The following is a 23,372-nucleotide window of genomic DNA, read 5'->3' as shown; positions in this document are numbered from 1 at the left end:
GAAAAGGGTCCCTTTCCCCACTTAAGTATCAGACATTGGCAACTAGAACCCTCTACATAAGAGACAATGGCGGTATGGGTGTGTTAAAGTTTTAAATAAAGCCAAACTGAATGAGCAGGTGGACACACCCTGCTGGCTCACTTTGGTCTTGGCATGTGGAGACTGCTGTATAAGCCCGGATTGACTAGGCTAGCTGGGGATCTGCAATGGAGAATTTTACATATTATATTGCTATTAACCCATTTTAAATCTCACTGTTTTTTTTTTACACAATGTCAATGGTTAAATTTTAAAAGAATTTAGAAACACTGTTTAATGGTTTTGATTAACATTTTAAAGAAAAAGCGGAAAAATGCGAGTTGATAAATTTTGTTTGAGGACAAACCAAAATGGCAATTTACAATCGCAGAAGGAAAATGATTGAAGCAGGACAAGATTATGATGTCTGCTGAATTTTAAAAAAATATTTTAAATGCAAGCATATGGTTAGACTTAGTTTTATAGCTCTATGCTGAACCTTAAAAATGATTATAGAGGAGAGCTTTGTACAATTAATAATCATGAATTTATTTTTGTATATCACAATTTTTGATGATATTATAAAAAAAAGTGTGTTTAAAGATGGGAACTTTACTAAGGTACAGAAAATATGTGTTTAATAAAGGAACGTTAAAATGCAATCTCTCTCTCTCTTTCTCTCTCACACACACACACACATGCAGAAACTCATTTTGTGTGTGTGTGTGTGTGTATGTGTGTGTGTGAGAGAGAGAGAGAGAGAGAGAGAGAGAGATATTGCATGTTTCTGAGGGAGTCTGTAACCAGAGCCATTTTATGTTTGGAAAATGAAGCAACAGGACTAGAGCAGTGGCCAAGTATGTTGACGCTGGAAGGGAGCTGAGAGTAGTGAGTGGCAGTATCATCTGAAAGGGGCTGCCCTAATTAAGGTTGAACACTGCTTTTAGACAGGTCACAGACCAATCCCCTGGTGAAACAGATCCCTTCCACCATCCCTGTATAAACAGTAACCTATGTATTCACCTAGAAGGAACTATCTAAACTACTTCATCTCTCTGGTCATCTGGATGACATTTGCCTTGGTCATAGGAAAAGGTTATTAAGCTGTATCATTTTGCCAGTGATCAGTGGCTGTGTATGACACTGATTATAACTCTTCCTTGGAGTGTCCTAGCAAGTGGCTTTGGAACGGTGCCTAGATTCGGAAAATGTGATGTGCTCTTGCTCCTATTTGTAGGCCTGCTATAAATAGGGCCCTTCTGGCACCACATGCTCAGCCATGATTGACAAATGCAGAGCATTGGTCCAGTGAAAGCAGCCTCTAAACAACTAGAAAAAACACACAAATGGTGAGTATTTATAAATGTTTTAGTATATTTTTGCAAAGCAATGTAAAGTTAGCGCAGATGTTTATCTGTTCAAACATCTATAACTGCACACAACCTTAAAAGTAGCTTCACAACTAACCAGTTCTATTTATAACTTTTCCAAGTGCTCTGTCTGATTAAACTTGCCTAGATTGTTTCTTAACCAGAGTAACTGTCTTATTAATCATCTGATGTACATTTTATAACCATTATAATATTTGAAGATTTGCACTAAGTCTAAAATTCTGTTCACTTTGTTAAAACTGTTCTTTTCCTGTCAGCAGCTCCAGACTCAGTAGAGTGGAGTATTTTTACTAGGAGTTTGGGTAGCAGAGACTGTTTTATTCCAAAGCACCAGAGTTATTCTACAGCAAGCCACCATTTTCATTTGGATTATATAAACCAGAGTATTTTCTGGACAATGACATCACGGAGGCCAATGACCCATTCATATTCAGGCAATGGGAGATATGGCAGTCAAAACGGGGACGATGTCCTGTCACCACGTTTAGATAGCCGCAACTACCTCTCCAGTGTCCGGCCTGAAAACAGGTAGGAGAGCCTTTGTCTTGTCTAGTGTGGCAGAACATATATTGGATTAGTTGATGTTTAGGAGAAAATACCATACTATCATCTGATTTTCATCTGATCAGTTTGGGTGGTCAGTTATCACTGATCACCAGTGTGTACAACTATATACAATAATTCCAGTTACCTACTTGTACCAATTATTATGCCGTTTCTAAAATATTTTCCCTATACACAGTAAAGCATATATATCTTGAAATGAAACTATATTGGTCTTGTTTAGTTATTGTCCTGCTTCTATTTAGTTATTATTTTAATACTATATAGGCATAATAAATATGTTTAATAATATGGTACTGCTGCTACTATACTGATACAATACTGCTGCAATGCTGAAAGGGATTTATATGATTTATATGTGTCCTGAGGAATATCAGTGGCAATTATTTAAAATGAATACAGACTGCTGACATTGAAAAATAATACACCAAAATAGCTATAGAAGGATCACTTAAGTAACTACAATTAAATTTAGATTAATGACTCATGGAGATACCCATGTCTAATAAGTTGTTTTGTCTGGCATTTACTAAATAGCTACTCAGATCACAGGTATTCAAACTCCAAACCAATGAGGTAAACCTTTAAAAAAGATTTTTGTATTAATGGCATCTAACAAAATATAACTACCCCAACACCCCAACCCTTGTATATCCTAAAACAAAAAGCAGAAAATTTGAGCTTCAGATATTGTATTTGTGGTTGTTATACAAATATTTTAGTTCCAACAAGAATGTTTCTCATTTTTTTACATGCTATGAAGGTATTTAATAATGCAACCTCAGTTTACTGAAATCACAACGCAATCTCCCCAAAGCCATAGCAATGTAAAATCAATTACCTACAAATCCCACCCCCACCCCTTTTCAAACCTATATATCTAGTCATGACTGGTTGTGACACCAATGCTGAGTGGTTTAAAAAAATGCCTGTACATTGAAATCACAGATACCTTGTGAGTTAAAGATCAATTTATATGGTTTTCCATGTTCAGGAGTACATTTTGTACTGTCATGTCTCAGCTGACAGAAGAGACTCAGCCATGTTTTGAGACTACCATCAAGTCCAAGGCAGTATCAGAGGCCTGCAATGTGAAATTCACCTGTGTGGTCACAGGTAGGCCTTCACTGCTGTTTACCAGATGTGTATGTACATAGATTGATGACAAAAACTCAAATATCCGACTGCAAATATTTAGAAAATGTTTTTGAAATTGTTGCTTTTCATCAGCAAATAGGAAATGCAAACCAAACCATTATTTAAATACGGAAATATGGAGAATACATCGTCTATTTGTAAAATTTGACATGAAAATATGGCTCAAAGTTTTGTAAATTTGTATTAGCATGTGAGCTTTTGCAGTCTTTCACATCCTCTCTCACAAAACTTTCAAAAGTGTAAGTAAGAGATCAAAAGCAAAACAAGAACTGTAATCATAGATCACTGTGGGTGAGAGGTTGTTCCTCTAGCCAAGCATAAAAATGACTGCTGGGGCAGTGGTAGTTCACATGTTAAGGCTCTGGGCTGCAAATTAAAAGGTTCAAATCATACGATAATTGATCCTGTGCTCTGACTCTAGCTTCTTTCTAAGCTAGGATACAGTGCCTCCAGAAACTATTCATCCCCTAGTGATTATTTCTATTAGTTTTTTCTGTGTTGCAACATCAAATTTAAATATCTTAGAATGGGATTATTTTTTCTGCTCCTTTTGAAGTGACTGTCTACAGAAATAAATTTTTTAAAATATTTAGATGTCCTCAGAATTATTTCAAAATAAAAAAAAAAGCACTGCTTAATTGATAAGTATTCACCTTGCCCAACCCCCTACCTGGGGCAATACTTAGTGCATTGTCCTTCTGCAGCAGTTACAGCTTTGTGTTGCCTGTGCCCTCAATTTCTAAGGACAGCCTGATCTTAGTAGTGTCTGTGTTTTGCCATATTTGGGTTTTGCCATACATATTTTGTTATATTGGATATCACAGTGCTCCTAAGAAGGTTGAGAGATCTTTTTCTAACCTTTTATAAACCTTTTTATAACCTCTAGCTTTTTTCCTCTTAACAACTTCACTTCAAAGCTTCACTGGCAGTTCCATGGTCCTCATGACAACAGGACTAATCTGTCGATATGTATCGTGCAAGCATACAATTGGACACAGATGCATTTGAAATTAACACTGGTGTATCTTCTTTAACATATCTGGTGTAAGCCCTCAAGAAAATTAAATACTAGTCCCAATTTAAACTGTTAAAAGAAAAGAAGTTGAATAGTTATCAAGCATTAAACAATTTATATATTTTTTATTTTGAAATAATTCTGAGGACATCTAAATAATTTACATAATTTTATTTCTGTAGAGAATCACTTCAAAAGGAGCAGAAATAATCCCATTCTAATATACTTAAATTTGATGTTGCAAAACAGAAAAAGAGAAATAATCACTAGGGTGTAAATACTTTCTGGAGGCACTGTATGTGAAGAAAAGAAATTCACTGTACTGTAATTCTGTAACTCTAATGGCAATAAATAATATTGGGGGCAGTCGTGGCCTAATGGATAGAGAGTTGGACTTGCAACCCGAAGGTGAACCTGAAGGCCGTGGGTTCGAGTCTAAGGTCCGGCAGGGATTGTAGGTGGGGGGAGTGAATGACCAGCACTCTCTTCCACCCTCAATATCACGACTGAGGTGAGACCCTTGAGCAAGGCACTGAACCCCCAACTGCTCCCTGGGTGCCGCAGCAAAAAAGGCGGCCCACTGCTCCGAGTGTTTGTTCACGGTGTGTGTTTGTGTTCACTACTGTGTGTGTGCACTTGGATGTGTTAAATGCAGAGCACAAATTCCAAGTATGGGTCACCACACTTGGCCACAAGTCACTTCACTTCATTATCTATCCCATTTATGATACACTACAGTAGTAGTGTTTTATTGTCATTAATTTGAATATGCTTTCAATTTTGTTGCAATTCTGGAGTTGCTGTATTTGGGGATAATGAACTGAAGGATAAGGACTGAAGCTTAAAAAACAGCCAGCTTAAAATACTCTAACCACCTTTGACTATTACATTTTATGCTGCAATATTAACAGACATGGTATTAAAAAAAAGGAGAAGAAGAAGAAGTTTCCTTCTCCTTCCTCCTCACTTTGTTTTTGTTGCACAAGATTTTAATTGTTCAATATTCACTCTACTACATAAATATTGACTACACTGCCTGTTGTTTCTATATTGATTGATACTGGGGGAAAACAGCATTTGCCTGTTACATTTAAGTGTTCATGAAAGAAATTGTTGGACTGTCTTCCTATTCATAGGCTACCCAGTTCCTGAGCTGACTTGGTATAAAGATGACATGGAATTAGACAGATATTGTGGTCTTCCCAAGTATGAAATTTTTCGCAATGGAAAAATCCATACGCTCCATATCTACAAGTATGTTGAGCAGAACTGACTTTCACTAATTTTCTAGTAGATGGCAATAGTTATATAACCTTTCTTATTTAAAAATTAATATTGCATTTTTGACCTTAACATTAGCATTAATTTCACTGGATTTTGTTTAGTGGTGTGACATAATTCCAAATCTTGGTACATCATTCTTACTTAATGACTATATAGTGATTGTCAATTTCTTTTTAGCTGCACAGTGGATGATGCAGCCATCTATCAGGCATCAGCCAGGAACAGCAAGGGTATTGTCTCTTGTTCTGGGGTATTAGAGGTGGGCACCATGAGTGAATACAAAATCCACCAGAGGTTCTTTGCCAAGCTCAAGCAGAAGGCTGAACTAAAACGAAGAGAGTTAGAACACAGTTACTGCCAAGAGAAGGAGAACATTCTACAGGAACATCTGAGCAGCAGCCAGAACACTGTTAGGCGGACTGATGGTCTAGTGCACAACTCATCATCTGTCCAGTTTGGAGAGTACAATGATGCAAAAGAGGGGGAAATAACTGAGGACCAGCCAGAAGCTCTTAATGAGGAGATGAATAGGCTTTCAGTAAAAGTCCACAGATCTGATAGAAGTCAAGAAAATGACAGTCAGCATATGAGCTCAAATGTAGGTCAAAATAATGGTAATCAACAGCTTATCTACGGTTCGGAGAAGGGAGAAATTGGTGACACCACCCCATCCACCAAAGAGAAAGTAACCAGAACTAATATCTCGATCTCCAATGGATTTGATGAGACTTTTACCACTCAGTCTAACCAAGGTACAGGAGAAGGGAAGGATACACATGAGGGAATGAGCCTGGCAAAGATCTTGGTAGAGTCCTTGCAATTAAAATTTGGTGAAGAACATCAAAAGACTACACTTCAGTCACATGAGATTACAAGCACTAAAGCCAGCACCATTCAAGAAAGGGAAAGAGAGAAGGAGGTGGACACAGAGGAGGAAAAGATGAAAGCTGAAGGAAGGCATCAGGAGTGGGAGAGTTGCTGGGAAGGAGAACACGAAAGGTCATTGGAAAAAGAACAAGAAAATATTAGACAGCTTGAGCATGAACACAGAACTGCAACTGCTTCTGAAGCAAAGACGCCGGTATACAAAGAACCAGAGTACCAGCAAAAGTCTGCACTCAGCTCAATGTTTCATTCCCTAAAGGACATATTCTTTGGCAAGAGTAAAAAATCACCTGAGATCACAGACTCCTCTAAGAAAGTCAGTGACATAAATGTCAAAAAAGAAATCCTGGCTGTTAATACAGAAGCACATAGTCATCTCCCACAAACGCAGCCACAAAGATATGACACAACATCAGATGTCTGTGGTACCATGCCAGATCAGCTTGTGCCTGTGGCAATAGATCAGCAAAATCAAACTGGAACCCTTTATGTAAATACACACTTTTTCCAGGAAACACCCTCATTACATATTAAGACTGAGATGGAGAGTTTGAATTTGGATAATCACATTCATGGGTTTACTACAAATTACATCAAAGATATCTCCCAAGCGTCTAAGATACTTTATGAGAGTGTAGAAGAAGAAAAGGAAGCTGGTCCAGAAGCACTTCAAAAGAACACCTTGTTGACAATTCATGAGGTGAGTTTATTCCTACTCCTCTACATTAATATTTCTATTCATTATGGATATGCATTCCAGAATACATCTCCAATTAAATAATACCATACCAAAAACAACCTATGTGCTGTATTTGTCTAGTGGCTAAAAAATTTCTACATTTCTGACTAATTTCAAAAGTGAACTAGGTCTTTAAGGCCCTCATTAGTAATGAAGAGCGAGTATGTGACCAGTGAGAATACAGGTTTCAGTGCATCAGCAGTTCTCTTGAGCAGCCACCCAAAGGGCATGACAGGATCAGTAGTGTGAAACTACCGTATTATTTCATATTCTTATGAAAATGTATAAAAACACAAAAAAAATTACACATACAAAAAGTGTACAACAAGATGCAATACTATGGCCCATGTTGCTTTTTGTAATTCAGAGCAGTCCTTTCATAATGACATTGTGGTCCACTGGTGAGCACAAGTGAGAATGTTTAAAACTAATTTTGGCTCAAAGAAATGTACTAAAATTGAAGTAACATTTTTAGATGATCTTAGAAAACAGTGAAAATTCTACTTATTTCAAGATCTTCTGCTTTCTTCTACTTTAGTTAATTTTAGTCAGTGTCTTTTTCAATGAAATAGAACTAAAATAGAACAATTTTTGGATCTTCAGTTTTTCCACAAGACACAAATACACAAGTTTTCTATACACTTGCTTTAATACAAACCACTGCTTGTTAAATATATAAAAATATAAAAATAAATATAGCTTTTATTTTTAATTTAATTTTAATTATTAAAATATATTAAAACATCAGTGCAAATATAGGATTTTATTTTTAGAATTTCTGGGAAAAAGGTTATTTATGATAAAACACATTAAAGAGACAACGTAATTCACTGATGAAACTACAAATCTATGAAAACTACTACAAATCATGAATGGTCCCAAGACATAGGCCAACAGGCCAAGCCAAACAAGTATGTTTTTAATCTGGATTTAAAAATGGCTTTTGAGCTATCATCCCCAAAGTTCTCTGGAACAGTATTCTAGAGCTTAGGAGCAACACTATCTGAAGGGTACCTACACAGGACCTTTATAACACATTCATAAGAATTGCATAAACCATTTATAAAGGAATGCTGGGAAATTTATGAATGTCATGTCAAAACACTTGAGAAGATATTAGTTTAATATGATTTTGTCTTTACATGAAAGAGAGTCTGTTTGAAATCACTAAATTTTATTTATCCTTGTCTTGAAAGTTACTATTAGGTTTTTACAAACAATATATTCATGACACTGAGAATTTTGGAGAATGTATGCTTAGTGCTTCATAAAAATGTTATGAATGCAAATTTCAGTATCATTTTAGTTTAGTTTTAGTTTTAGTAAGGGCATTAAAATAATTAATTTGGCTGGCATATGGGTTTAGTAAATACATGGAGACATAATAGTTCCAACAGCTAACAGACCAACAGCTTTCTGTTGAGATGCTTTCTGTGCACCTACAACAATAATAAATTCAAAGACAAGGTTTATACAATTACAGATTAAACAGAGGGGGTAAAATAGGGTAATAAAAATATTGCATTTGTTTTTTATTAATTCAATTTAAGTCTTACTGTCCCAAAATTTTAAGCACTGCACACCAATGACTACTCACTCAAATGAAAGAACAGACATAAATACCAAAATAGATCATGGTTTAAAAATGTTTCATTTTACTAAATAAACTATGACATAACTGTTGTTTCTACCCATCTGCTGTATTTTATTGTTGCCTTGTCGAAGCATAGTTTTTGATGGTAATATATTTGGTTCACAAGTCCCGTGATGACGCATCTGTTCAGTTAAGGGCTCCACAACAAACAGACAGATAGATAATTTATTACTTTAGTCATGCAGCTTTTGTTTATATTGTAGCTATTTTTTAAATACAAAAGCTATCTTTGCACAATAGATAGACTGTAGACAACATTAGGGGGCCCGAACAAACAGGCTACTAGACCCATAAAGACATTTGCCATCTCAGGTTGCGACATTAGCCTTACATAAATTCAGCATTGCTTTATACAGAAGGGCAAACATGTACGGTTTAGCTACAGCAATTTTGACCCCTTCCTATGGCAATAGAGAAGATACCTGAAAAGTACGCTTTTTTGCAGTTAACCAAATGTGAATAAATTTCACAGAAAGTTTCATTCAAATTCTGCCCAGGCATACTGGTATTTTTGTGAGCCTTTAATGGGCCATAAATTAAGGAGAACAATTTGTGTTATTAAATGTTCTATTGATTAACAACAAAATCTAGGCTCTGATAGTAGAATACTTTTATTGAGGACAAAGAAGAGCTAGCAGAAGCTATTCAACTGTATGTATGGTGAATTCAGATATACAGGGAAATTTGAATTCTAACTTGTCTAGGCATATTAAGCTTTTAAATACCCAAACGCATGATACATTTCTAAAATCCTCAAGGTGTTGACTATCTACATATGTTTGGTAATTTTGGACATGTGTTCATTGGTTTATTCTTTTAATTTAAGTGATTTACATGTTTGAAACATAATTTGTAGCATGGTTATTAATGGCACCAATAAATCACATTTCATAACACAATTTTTAAACATGTTATCCAAATCCAGCATCAACATATTCTAATATTCTATGTACACGGTAGAATAAACAAAATTGACCGCATATTAAGATGTTAGTCAAAGTAACATTCTGTAATTAAAATTCTTGCAATATCAATATGCAATATCAACAATTACAGGGCTTGAAAATTTTCAGTAGTTCCAAAATTCGTAATTAATCTAAAATTCAGTATGAACAGATTAAGTAATAAACAGAGTAGAAATCCAGGGCCTGAAACCTCACTTCAGTCTACACCAAAGAGATATCCTAAAGGGGTCTTATGGAATGTTATCCCCAGGACCTTTACAGAAAACTCATGTACAGAGTCCCAGAATTTTTTTAATTTCTTACAGTCCCAAAAACTATGCATTATGGTGCCCCTATATTTTTTATATCTATTGCACCAAGAAGGGGTGCCAGGGAAAATCATGTTAAGGCGAACTGGGGTCAAATATTTTCTATGCATAAATTTATAATTTTATTCAGTTATTTTGTTACAAGAAAATGAAAGAAAAACACTTTCGTGTATTTTAATCCACTGGTCATCATTAAATTCACATCCAAGATCCTTTTGCTATACATTTTTCAGTGGCAGTGCAGATGAGACAGCTTGGTATCCTAGAATTGTATATATCTCAGACATTTTTCCTCTCAGTACTGATGTGTTCTCTAGATATTTCCAAAGAGATTTGTCCCTTTGCAAGAAGGGCATTTATTAAATGTCAAAGTTGTAAATATTTATAGAAACCTTTTTTGTCAATATCAAATTCATGTTTTAATTCAGAGAAGGATTTTAGAGTACCCTCTTTAAATAGCATTCTTCCCAAAGAAGGTGGTAAATCTGGGTTGAAAGAAAAAGGGGACAAGAGAGAGGTTTTTGAATTCAAACCACAAAACCTATGAATCACATATGTTTTTACACTGCCATCTACATGTTTTATGTTATTAATAAAGGGTAGTGACAATAAAGGTACTGGGTAAATGGCCTGTTCCTCAATGTGTCCAGCTCGCATTTTATCGAGCATGTACCCAGCTGATAATACCTTTTGTTTGTGCAGCCCAATAGTATAATTGTAGTTGATGGTTATTCCAGATAAAGGAGCTAATCTGCTTGTTTAAAGCCTTAAAAAGTGATTTATTCAAATAGCACGTAAAAGACTGGAAAAGATAATTGTGGTGTGGTAGTACATTAATTTTAATCACACTGATTCTTCCCAAGAGGGAGAGGGGTAATAAAGACCAATATTCCAAATTGTCTTTTATTATTATTTTATTTATTTAACAGGAGATAGTTGTTATTAAACAGATCCTCAATGTTAGGGGATACCACCACACCCAAGGATTTAAAACCAGATTGAGCCCAAGTAAAGGGTAATATATTGTGAAGGATTTCAGTAATTGAGAAAGATAATAAACAGGTGATAAGATATTATAAATAGGAGATTTGATATTGTAGATAGATTTCTTTGTGAAGCTTTGCTGGACATGACTGATGTGTTTGTTGAGTGACCTGGAAAATGTGAGGATATCATTCAAGTAAACAAAGACAAAGTGGTTGAGCATGCCAAGCAGGATGTCATTGATGAGGGCCTGGAAGACTGTTGGGGCATTTTTCAGGATGAATGGCATGAACAGTTACTCGTAGTGACCAGTTGGGGTGTTGCAGTCTTCCACTCATTTCCATCCTTGATGTGGACTAGGTGGTAGGCATTCCTGATGTCCAAATTTGTATACACAGTGGCTCCTTGCAGTAGCCCAAAAGCTGTGGACATGAGTGGAAGATGGTAGTGGTTCTTGATAGTCACCTTACTGAGGCTCTGGTAATCTCTGCAAGGGTGAAGACCTCCATCTTTTTTCTCCATGTAAAAGAATTCTGCACCTGCCAGGGAGGTGGGAGGGTGAATGATACTAGCAGCCAAAGAGTCTCTGATGTATTCCTCCATAGCTTCTTAGATAGATTAGATTCTTCATAGATTCCTCCCCTAGGGAGGCTAGTGCTTGGGAGCAGGTCAATGGAGAAGTCGTAGGAGTGCTGAAGAGGGAGACTGGTCACTTTTTTCTTGTTGAACACATCCTTCAGGTCATGATACTTGGGAGGGACTCGGGACAACTCAGGAAGTTCTAGAGACTCGGGACACAAAGGTGAAGGTGAGGGGAAAAGTATGTGGCATGGCAGGTGGGACCCCACTCAAGCACTAACCCAGTGGACCAATCTGAGGGTTATGGCAGCTTATCCACGAGAGGCTCAGGACAAAAGAAAACTTGGGAGAATGAATAAGGTGGAACTGAAACTTCTCTTGGTGGTTATTGATAGACAGGCATACAGGAGCGGTAAGGTGGTGAACACTACTATTGCCCAGGCGTCTTCCATCCAGGGCAGTATCCGGTAAGGGCAGCTCAAGGTTGACCAGGAAGATTTGAAGATTCTTGGCAAGGGTCCATGATATTGCCACTAGAGACTGAACAGTTTGTTATTGCCCATTCCAGGAAAGGGAGGTGGAAAGGAGGACCCCAACTGGAGAAGCTCTCAGGGTGGGTCCAGTTGTGTCCTCCCCACTCTGGTCGGGACTGGGCTTTTCCCGATAACTCTGGGCATGTGGATCTGAAGTGACCTTCTTTCCCACAGTAGAGGCAACACTTCTCTTGCATGTGCTTGTTCCGCTCGGTCTTGGGAAAGTCACGTCACTCCAAATTGCCTGGGTTTCTCTGATGAATTGGTGGCTTGGGGACCATCTAGAGTCGAAGTCCAGGACCTGATCTTCAGAGGACAAGCTGAAGAATGGTGTTTCCTTTGTCTCTCAGAGTTGGTTGTTCAGCCCAATTGAGAGGTCAAGCAAGGCAATGCAATTCAATTCTCTCTCTGCATCTCTTTAGGCCATTTCATCCTTTGTGGGGTCTGAGAGACCATTTTGGAATGCAGTGATGAGTGCTCTCAGCGGCCAGTGTACAGAAGGCAATAGCATACTCAGCCACATTACGACAGCCTCCTAGCCAGTGACTCAAAGACCCTTTTCATCTCCTCTGTGAACGCTTGGTAGTTGAAGCCCCTCCCAAATGGCTGTGGCCCATGACAGTGCTTTCCCAGTGAGGAGTGTGATGTATGCAATCTTTGACCAGTGAAGAATCAAGTTTTGTGCCTGGTGCTCAAAAGTGAATGTTAAGTCCAAATGAACAAGTAAAAAAGGCAAAATTCACAAAGATCCAAAGAAGCCAAAAAATAACAAAAGATTCCAAAAAGGTGACAATAACAAAAGATTCCCAAAAGATAAAAAACATAAAAGATCCCAAAAGTCAAAAAAGGCAGGCAGCAAAAGTTAGTAACAAAGGCAATGTCAGTGGCTAAGTACTCACATGAGGAACAGGAAGACTCAACAATGAACAAAGAAAAGGGAGGGTATAAATAATCTAGCAAATCAGGAGCAGGTGAAACCAATAACGATTAACAATGTGATTAATGCAAGTGAAAAAAAAGGAAAGCACAAAGGCAGATGTCTCCATCTAGTGATCAGAGTCTATATAATCCAAAAGCCTAACAGATTATAACTAAAACAAACAAACAAACAAACAAACAAATAAATAAATAAATAAATAAATAAATAACTATTAAGCCCTTTGTACTTGGAAATTTAAGTTGAGAAATTTGGCCATTCAGAGTGAACCGTACCAGCTTTTGTTACAACTTAGAATCTTGCTTTCTGATAAATCATTTTGCACAAGTAAGAATAATGTATAATTAACATGAAAACGTAAATGCAACTTCTTTTGACTATTTTCAGTGTTTAATATACTTGATATTGTATGCCCACTGAATAATAAAATTGAGGAAACTCATTACAATTTTATATTTTTGAGTAAGGCTAAAATATTGTGTGTAAATATTTCATACAATGGACAACTCAGTTCATTAATTTGAAATTTATGGACATGTTATAAAACATATCCATGCAGCAACTATTGAAAGAAAACTTTTCAATTAAAAAATATATACAGTGGCTTGCAAGTGTATTCAGCCCCCCTGGAATTTATCAGATTTGTCTGAATAGCAAAGGATAAAAAACACATATTCTTCCTGTCAGTATTTTTATCGCAAACACATGTGCCCTTACGGTGAATTTTCAAAGTCACAAATTAATTATTGGTCTGCAAGTAGTTCAGAGAAAATCAGACTGTCAATTTTAAGGAAAATAGTGAAAATAAACATTAAGGAGAACTCTAAGTTAGTTAAAGATAAGGTAATAGAATATCATAATTTGGGAATAGTGTGCAAAAAATGTTCAAGGACTGTTGGATTAATTGTGAGGAAGTGGAAGCTGCATTGCACCACCCATGCACTACCTAGACAAGGCCATCCTTCAAAACTTCAAAAACAAGACAGTGACTGGTGAGGGAAGCCACAGAGAGGCCATCAGAATAACAGAGTACAGTGGATGAGAGTGAAGATGTACTAGACAACAATTTCAAGAGCTCTGCATAATTGAGGACTGTATGGGAGGGTTGCTAGAAAAAAAAAACATTGCTCAAGAAGAGCCATATGAAAGCATGAAAGTGGCCCAGTAAATATGGGCTTTTGGTGTGATGAGACCAAGATTGAGATACTATATCCGGGCAAGTTTCAAAACGCTATGTGTGATGCAATCCTAATACAGGCCATATTTCAATTATCACCATTACTACAGTGAAATGTGTTGGTGGCAGCATCATGCTCTGGAAATGGTTTTCATCCTCAGAACCTGGGATTCTTGTTAAAATTGAAAACATAATGGATGGAGCAAAATACAGGGGGATATTACAAGAGAATCTGCTTCAGTCTGGTTAAAAAACAATGGTCCCAAACACAAGGCCAAAGCAACACAAGAGTTTTTAAAAAAGTTGAATGTTCTACAGTGGCCAAGTCAAAGTCTAGATCTGAATCCCACTGAGAATCTGTGGCACTGTTTGAAAATTGCAATCAACAAACAACATCAAACCAACCTAAAGAACCTGGAGCAAATCTGCAAATATACCCTGACAGATTTAAAGCTATTATTGCAGCAAACATGGGTTCTACCAAGTACTGGTCTGAAGGGGATGGATACTTATGCAAGCAGTAATTTTTGGTTTTAAATTTTCTTTTTAAGATCTGCTGCCAAACAATGAATTTCGGCTTTGAAAATTTACCATATTGGTTTGCAATAAAAGTACTGACTAGAACAACTTGTGTAAGTGTCATTTATAATTATAAATAATTATAATAAATAATATAATTATAAATAAATTTATAAATTGAGTACTTTTGCAAGGCACTTTAGCATCCTCCATCCAAGGAATGACAGTAAAAAAAAAAAAAATAATAATTGAGCTATAAGGAGGGCATTGTTGACAGATAAGCACAATCTGCAATTTCTCAATCCATTTCTGGTGAGTCACGTGTGCCTCCAGGGCATCCATGGATTTTAAGAACTGGACAACAAATAGTGTATAAGCATGTGTGTGCCGCTTTATGTGCTCAAGCAACTGCCCCTTTTCCCCTTAATGGCCATGGTATCCTTTCTGACAAGGCATTTTTTTGGGAAAGGCTTGTGATCCATTAAAGGTTTACAAACATCCAGATATATTAGATATTCAGTGTCAGTTTTTCCACAACTCTACACATTTCATGTTATTCAATAAATTTCTCTGTAAATTGGCAGACAGAATGTTTCTGTATACTTCTGAATTCATTCTGCTGCTATCATCATGTGTTATGTCATCAATAAAGATTAGTTAGCCTGTTCTAGAAGCAGCCATGCAAGCCCAAGCCATGACACTACCTCCACAGTGCTTAATGAGTTCATATGGTTTGGATCATGAACGGGATTCTCCATATTTTGGCCTTTTGATCATTTTGGTAGAGGTTAATCTTGGTTCCAGAACTTTTGTGGCTCATCTCTGTATTTCTTTGTGAATTCTAATCTGGCCTTTCGATTCTTAATTCTGATGAGTGGTTTGCAACTTGTGGTATGGCCTCTATATTTCTGCTCTCAAAGTCTTCTAATAATGTTATTAATATCCATTTCATAGGCTTAATAAAGTTGGATAATAATGATTTACTACCTGAGGTAACAGGAAATAAATCAACTTAGATACTGAGTTGTTAAGGTTGTACCTCATAAGTATTTACAATGGAAAATATGTTTATTAAATGTAATGCATATGCTTAATAAAGTTCAAAATTAATTATTCACATGACATTAACATGAAAATAGGCCACTATATAAATGCATTAACATAATTGCCAAGGAGCTTTCTAGTCATATTGATTGCAGCGGGTAATACAAGATGCTCTGTAATTGTATTGTTTCTTTTTGCATTTCTTTTTTTGCTCCTGAACAGTGCACAGTTTTTTAATAATTTCTTGAGCTGTGTCCAGATCCTGTTTTGATGGTTTCATGCTTTCCACAGCCAAAATAACTCACCACATAAAACACACTGTTGTCTGCACAAACCAGCCCAGATAGCAAAATAATTCTGGCCCAAATTTGGCCCAAATCTGCAAGGAATTATGGCATAAAATAGGCTCCATGTGTACTTGCCAAAGTCATGCCCCAGAAATGCCAGGGCCAAACCTTACCAACATCTTAGCCTGTACACTGAGGAAACAGTTATATCTGTCCCCCTAACTGAGCCAGAATCAAACACTCAAACACATTTCAAACATTCATGTTAACCAACTCATTAAATAAAATAAACAGCATGATTAATCCAAAATTCTCATGAACTAAGAAAACATAAATATATTTCAGTTATGCTAATTATTTACACAGCTAACAAACCATAAATGTTAGCTACTCTAGATACTTTTACAAAAGCACATCCTGATAGGCTTGCTTGTGAGCTAATTTTGGCTAATTAGCTTTCCGTAAGTACTGCCATAGGCATGAGTGCAGTATTGTAACATGACACTATATATATATATATATATATATATATATATATATATATATATATATATATATATATATATATATATATATATATATTCATACGAAATTAAAATATATAGATGGCACCTTTTTTCCTCTTCCTTTTTGGTTAACCAGATTCAGGCCAGGTTTTAGCCAAATGTTTTTTTTCAGGTTGAATTCGGCATAAACTCCCACATACCACTTACCAATGCCAGAACTAACCTAGAAGACCCAACTCTGAGACTCAGACTTTTTTCTTGTTATCTGGGATGCTTTCTTCTGTGAAAGTAAGGCCATATCTTAGGTAATCCAGGTAATATTTTCGTTTATCTTGCACAGTTTTTTCCAGCCTTTTATAGGAAGAGGGAATTTCACTCCATCGATCCATGTTAGCACCAATTGTTAACAGATGAATTAGCGCCAAAGTTGACAGAATTTGATTGGATGAATGACATAACATTACCAAAAGTTTTTCGTTGGCTATAACAACAGCTATGGGGAGAATTCCTTTTTTTTGTACTTTTTTGAAACTATAATTTGCTTAAAAGTCATATTTTTCAAAGTTTTATCATTTGCATTTATCAACTTTTTTTTTCTTCCCAGCAGTCTGCAACCAAATCATAAAGGGCACCTGACCCATGAGTTGAGAAACACTGGTGTAGGCTATACATTTTGGATACTACTCTTTCTCATTGAAATTAAAATGTTGGACATGCCCACAAGTGACAACATTAGCACTTGCTCCATGCCCATAAAGACAAACTACATGTGGCATGAGTGACTTGTCACTTAAAAGTGTGAATGCAGGGTGAGAGTTGTCTGCAACTGAGTAATCTTCAAAATAATCATTACAATAATACATTTTGACAAATGACAAACTCTTTTAAGGAGTCATCATAAAGAATGATGTGATTTGTTATAAAAAATTTCATTTTACATTCTCTTTGAATATTGGTTGCTACAGTTTGGCTGGTTACACTGTAGTTGATGTTCTAACATCTTGATCCGTGGGCCCCTTTTTAAACTAGTGAACTTGAGCACCATGAACTTAATCTGCTTAAGTCCATGGTGAGAATATACACAAACAAGACAATTTTTATTACATTAAAACTGCAAAAGTTTTATAAAATAAATACAAACAGGTCACAAATGAATGAAAACAACAACAAAGTGTCTTAGTAAGGTGTTGGGCCAATACAAGCCACCAGAACAGCTTCAATGCACCTTGGTATTCCTCTAGTCTTTGGAACTGCACTGGAGGGATGGAACACTATTCATTCAAAAGACATGGGTGGTTGTCTGGGGAAAACCCTTCACATGGTAAACTGTTTTCTACTACATATAGTTCTGAAAAGGGAGAAAATTGCATTTAAATAATCCATTCCAATTCCAGTGAAAGACATCCCAGTAACCTACAGCGTCTTACATAAATATTCACCCTCCTTGAACCTTTCCACATTTTGTAGCGTTATAGCCTGCAACTGAAATGGATGTAATTGGGATTATACATTATGTGGCCAAAGGTTTGTGGACACCTGAAATTCACAACCATATGTGGTCCTTCCTGTTGCCACAAAGGTAGAAACACACAATTGTATAGGATGCCTTTGTATGCTGTAGCCTCAATATAGTTTGCAAAATTATTTACAAATAAATAACATAGAAGATGTAATTGTACAAATTTTGTGCTGAGCACCATTAAATCCATTAAAAACTATAAAGAATATGGCACAACCTCTGCCTAGGGCAGGCCATCCTCATAAGATGGGAAAATCTGCTCATAGGACAACTAAATCCTGGACACTCCAGAAAGCTGGGCTTTATGGAAGCATGGCGAGAAGCCATTATCTAAAAAGTCCATATGAAAACCTATGTTGGAGGCTCAGCATACATACAGAAAAAGGTTCTTTGGGCTAATGAGTCTAAAATTTTACTTTTCGTGCTTGGAAGAAAGCACTACTTTTGGTGGACTGCTCATCACACTTAGGACAACATTTCTACAGTGAAGCATGGTGGTGGTAGCATTATGTTGTGGAGATATTTTTCATCAGAAACTGGGAAACTGGTTAGGGTTGAGGGCAAGATGGATGGAGCTAAATATAGAAGAAATCCTGTTCCAGTGTGCAAGAGGCTCGAGAATGAGGCTTGAGAAACAGGACAACATCCCCGCATACTTTCAAAGCAAAAGAGTAATTCAAAACTATGAAACTGAATGTCGAACCCCAGACCCCAATCTGACTGAAAATCTGTGGCAACACTTGAAAAAAGCGTCCATCCAATCTGAAAAAAAGAATAAAAACAAAAATATTCTGATCCAGGTGTACTAAAATGACAGACACATATCCCAGAAAACTTGTAGCTGCAATTGCAGCCAAAGTATTGATCCAGAGGGTGAATATTATGCAATCAACAGATGTGTGCTTTTTTGTATAATTAACCTTTGTGTCACAGTGTAAAAATATTCTGCACCTTCAAATGTTAGACATATTGTGTAAATCAAATGGTGAAAAAAGGGGAAAAGGGGGAGAATACTTTTGCAAGGCACTGTACTAATGGAAAAACAGCATTACTGCCGTATTTGTAAAGAATTATAGGCAGGCTAAAATATATTAGCCCAAATGGAACTCAAATGTAGGGGGCATGCCACTCTGTTAAATCACCTGACATGACTGTCACTGATAGCCTGCGTGAGTCTACAGCACTACACATAGCCCACAGCCTTGCTTCATATCATTCTGTGTGTTTTTCTTACGACTGGTGGCAATCAATTCCCAAAAATCCAGAATAATTCTCTTTTTAAAGAGGATTGTTAAATGCGAATAAGAATGAAAACTTGATTTTTTTTTGTTTAGGTATAATGACGCCATACCCAACATGTTCTTCGCATGCAGACATCCAAGGCAAAGTTTAGAATGTAGCCTAAATAAAACCATTTTAACATTGTATTGATAAAATATATGCCTTTTGTGACTGGTTTCCACAATTAAACGGCAGTGATATCCAACGGGTTTTTGCAGACCAGCACAAATTCCCTCAGCTGGTGTTTTGATGATAGTTGAGGCAAATGCATCACTCCACAATTTCCCATAAGTGTTCAATTGGCTTGAGATCTGGTACCTGTGAAGGCCATAGCATATGATTTACATAATATACATACTTTCAGTATGGACTATTCAGTGACCCCTCATGCCCTGTGGTTGGTGGCATTATCATCTTGGAAGAGACCACTCCCAGTAGGATAGAAATGTTTCATCATAGGATAAAGGTAGAATAATCAGTCAGAATAATTCTGCATTGATTTGCAGTGATCCTTCTCTCTAAGAAATATGCCTCCCCCCACTGCATAACAGAAGCACCTTTTTTTTCTTTTGTCACACATCTTTATCACTTTGGTAAATACACATTAACTTATAAATATAATTTAAATATACTCTAAATATATGTTAAATATAGGCAACCAGATGGAAACCATATGATTACTTTCACAAACATTTCAAAGTCACATACTGCAATATACACCTATTATGGATGAATGACAGCTGTTCATTCTTCACTGCAATATGAGAATAATGCCACTGTGTATCCAAACTGCAGTAAATCACTGATAACATCCACTGAAGCATTGACTCTATTGTTTAGGGCAGGGATGTCAAACCTATTTTAGCTAATGTGCCACATTACACTGAGTCCCAACATCAAGTGGGCCAGACCAAAAAAATAAGTTGAGCAGACAAATGCATCAACAACTCCTCTTAAATGTCCTTACAAAATGCAAAATTACTTACAAATAAAAAACATAAAAGTTGGGTTTGTATTAATCTGCAATTAATTATCTGCAATTGCATTAGAAACCCATATTTGGCAAGAGACATGGTTTCAGCGTCAGCTTTTTAACTTCCTAATCAATAATAACATCATTAGCACATTTTGTCTGCAGTGGAGATCATGGAATTTATTGCTTTATTTTGCCCACTAGCGCAGGAATATTCACTTAAAATTTGTCAAGGGCCAGTTACATAAAAATCTTTCCTTATATAAGTCTGAGCTAAGATGACTGTATAGTGACAACAGTTATCTTTTAATGGTTAAATATTAGTGATTAGTTCATGGCTACTAATGATATAAAATAAGACAGATACTGTATATTTTCCAGGTGTATTGCTTTGAACATACTTTTATAAGCAAATGAGCATTTTTCAAATTTGAAAATTATAGAGCTATTCTTTAAATAATAGCATGGAAAGGTGTGCCTTATAAGATTGATTGTTTAACCAAGTAATAGCTCTGAATGTCTACTCTTAGCTTGAGCCCTGGGTTTTCCCTGTAAAAACTGGATTTGTTGTTAAAAAGGATAAACCAACATCAAGACCAGAGAGTTGTCTATGGGAGAATAGCAAGCCATTTTAGAGCTGAGAATACAGGTCCATTGCACAAGCATTGGGCATTGCCAATACAGAAATTCAGAATGTCCTGAAAAAAAAGGAAAACATACTAGCAACCAGACACTGAATATAAGGAAAGGAAAAGGAAAACAACAGCAGTTGACAGAATCATTGTGACAGTTGTGAATAAACCCCCAAAAACAACAGTCAGTGACATCACCAACAACCTCCATAGGGCAGGTGCGAAGTTATCCCAACCCGCCGTTCTAAGAAGATTTCGAGAACAGAAATATAGAGGCCATAACACAACATACAAACCACTCATCAGCGGTAAGAATTGGAAGGCCACATAGGAATTTGAGATAGAGAGATGAGCCACAAAAGTTCTGGAACCAAGATTAACCTCTACCAAACCATTGGAAAGGCCAAAGTGTGGAGAAAGAAATGATCTGCTCATGATCCAAAACATTGGTCAAGAACGGTGGAGGTAGTCATGGCTTGGGCTTGCATGGCTACTTCTGGAATGAGCTAACTAATCATTATTGATAATGTAACTCATGATGATAGCAGCAGAATGAATTCAGTAATCTGCAGAAACATTTGCCAAATTACAGAGAAATGCATCAAATCTAACTGGAAAGTAAGTTCATCAAGTAGCAAGACAGTGACCAAAACCCACTGCCAACACAACAAAAGACTTCATCAGGGGACAAAAGTGGAAGGTTTTAGACTGGCCATGTCAATCACCAAACCTTAATCCAATTGAGCATGTATTTCACCTCCTGAAGAGGAGAAGAAGGGAGAAACACCACAAAACAAACAACGACTGAAAGAAGCTGCAGTACAAACCTGGAAAAGCATCAAAAAAGAAGAATGCAACAGTTTGGTGATGTCAGTAGATCGCTGGCCTGATGCAAGCAAGGGATATGCAACCAAATATTAAGTGTTATTTACTTTAATTTACTTTTTAAGACTATCTGTTCCTATACTTTTGCTCACCAAAAAATTGCCACTAAGGCTTTCATGTTCTAAGATGTTTAATGGATCTAGAAGAAATCATGAAATGAAAGCTGAAATTCTGATCTGTCTCATATTCATATTTTGATCTCAAAACCATATGTCTTCTGTGTATAGTAAAAACAAAGAATTTGCCTTGCCGTTTCAGTACTTTTGGAGGGGACTGCATATGTGACAAATTTGATGTCAGTACATAAAAATGTTGCAAAGATATGCCTTCATGTCCTTTTTGGAAGTTTAGCTATCGAATTAGTTTGCAGGTTATCGACAAATCATTTCAAACATCAAAAATCCAAGGAATGAGTTTGTTTTTGACTGGTTTGCTGATGCTGTGAAATTTAGTCATGATTGGACAAAATTTGTAGGTGGTAAACTATTGCAGGTTGAAGGATTCAAAACTTATGAGCAGTGTTACTATTTTGTGAATTATAGTGCTGCTGAGATGGGATTTAAACAAAAACGTTTTGGGGTCCCTTAGGACAAGGTCATTTACTCAACATCTAGGTTTGGTCAAAAATCCTTCACACCATTCTGGGCTATCCTTAGCAGGATGAACCAGGCAGACTCAATCTGTGCCTGAGTTCCAAACACCAATTGGAAGGCTGTTCTATAACTGTGGGACTTTTAAGAAAAAGTTCTGGGCCCTGTTGTAGTCTTTGTTGTTCTATGTACCAACAAAGAGCCTGCACCTTTTGATCAAAAGAGGCATGGCGGATCATAAAAGACAAAAATTTCAGTCAGGTACTGCAGCATGAGACCATTTAGTGCTTTATAGGTCATTTGTAGTATTTCATAAACAATGTGAAATTTTAATGGGAGCCAGTGCAGTGTGGATAAGATAGGAGTGATGTGGTCAAATGTTCTAGTTCTAGTAAGGACACTAACTGGTGCATTCTGGACTAACAACATATAAGCCTTCATTTCTTGTTTGGTGACTTCACCATCAAATTTCCTATGTGCCTTATGGACGAACTGCCCAGTATATCAAAAATATGATAAACAAACTTTGTTCGGGTCTCCTAATGCTGTAGTCCAAATTTCATGGTTATTGGACAAAATTTGTAGGAGAGGAAGTGAAAAACTAGTTTTTCATAAAATTCTAAATGGCTGACTTTTCGTCATTTTCACTTTGTGGACAAATGTCCTCTATATCAATATGTCCTCTAAATCAAACAAACATGTTTTTGTTCTCATGATGCTATCTGCCAAATTTGGTTATGACTGGACAAATTTTGTGAGAGCTTAAACGAAAAAACTGTTTTGAAAAAATTCTAAATGGCAGAAAATTTAATATGGCAGGAAAGTGGAATCGCATTTCTATGACATTCTGTTGCAGAGTAATTAATGTAAACGTGTGTCCAAATTTGCCCTGTTGGTGGCACTAGTTGGCTTGAATGGCATACACCAAAACTGCTGTGAAGATAG

General features: G+C 36.5%; 1 protein-coding gene across 6 annotated transcripts in view; it reads left to right on the top strand.

Annotated features, from left to right (window-relative positions):
* Positions 1–867: 867 nt before the first annotated feature.
* The window catches only part of alpk3a (alpha-kinase 3a), a 56,430-nt gene continuing 33,925 nt past the window's right edge, over positions 868–23,372 (top strand). For 2 of the 6 annotated variants that reach the window (XM_034305182.2, XM_053234698.1), the window contains exons 1-5: positions 873–1,367; positions 1,670–1,937; positions 2,968–3,089; positions 5,283–5,400; positions 5,608–7,015. In XM_034305182.2, coding sequence (XP_034161073.1) covers positions 1,807–1,937; positions 2,968–3,089; positions 5,283–5,400; positions 5,608–7,015 — 1,779 coding nt within the window. In that variant the 5' untranslated portion in view covers positions 873–1,367; positions 1,670–1,806. Of the gene's footprint in view, positions 1,368–1,666; positions 1,938–2,967; positions 3,090–5,282; positions 5,401–5,607; positions 7,016–23,372 lie in introns of those variants that run through there. The other 4 variants (XM_053234700.1, XM_053234699.1, XM_034305181.2 and 1 more) reach the window with 4 other exon arrangements.

The sequence above is a fragment of the Pangasianodon hypophthalmus genome, chromosome 6, assembly GCF_027358585.1.
Source record: "Pangasianodon hypophthalmus isolate fPanHyp1 chromosome 6, fPanHyp1.pri, whole genome shotgun sequence".
NCBI classification, from domain to species: Eukaryota; Metazoa; Chordata; class Actinopteri; order Siluriformes; family Pangasiidae; genus Pangasianodon; species Pangasianodon hypophthalmus.
The sequence above is the reverse complement of the archived record's forward strand: the minus strand, read 5'-3'. Positions and strand labels throughout refer to the sequence as shown.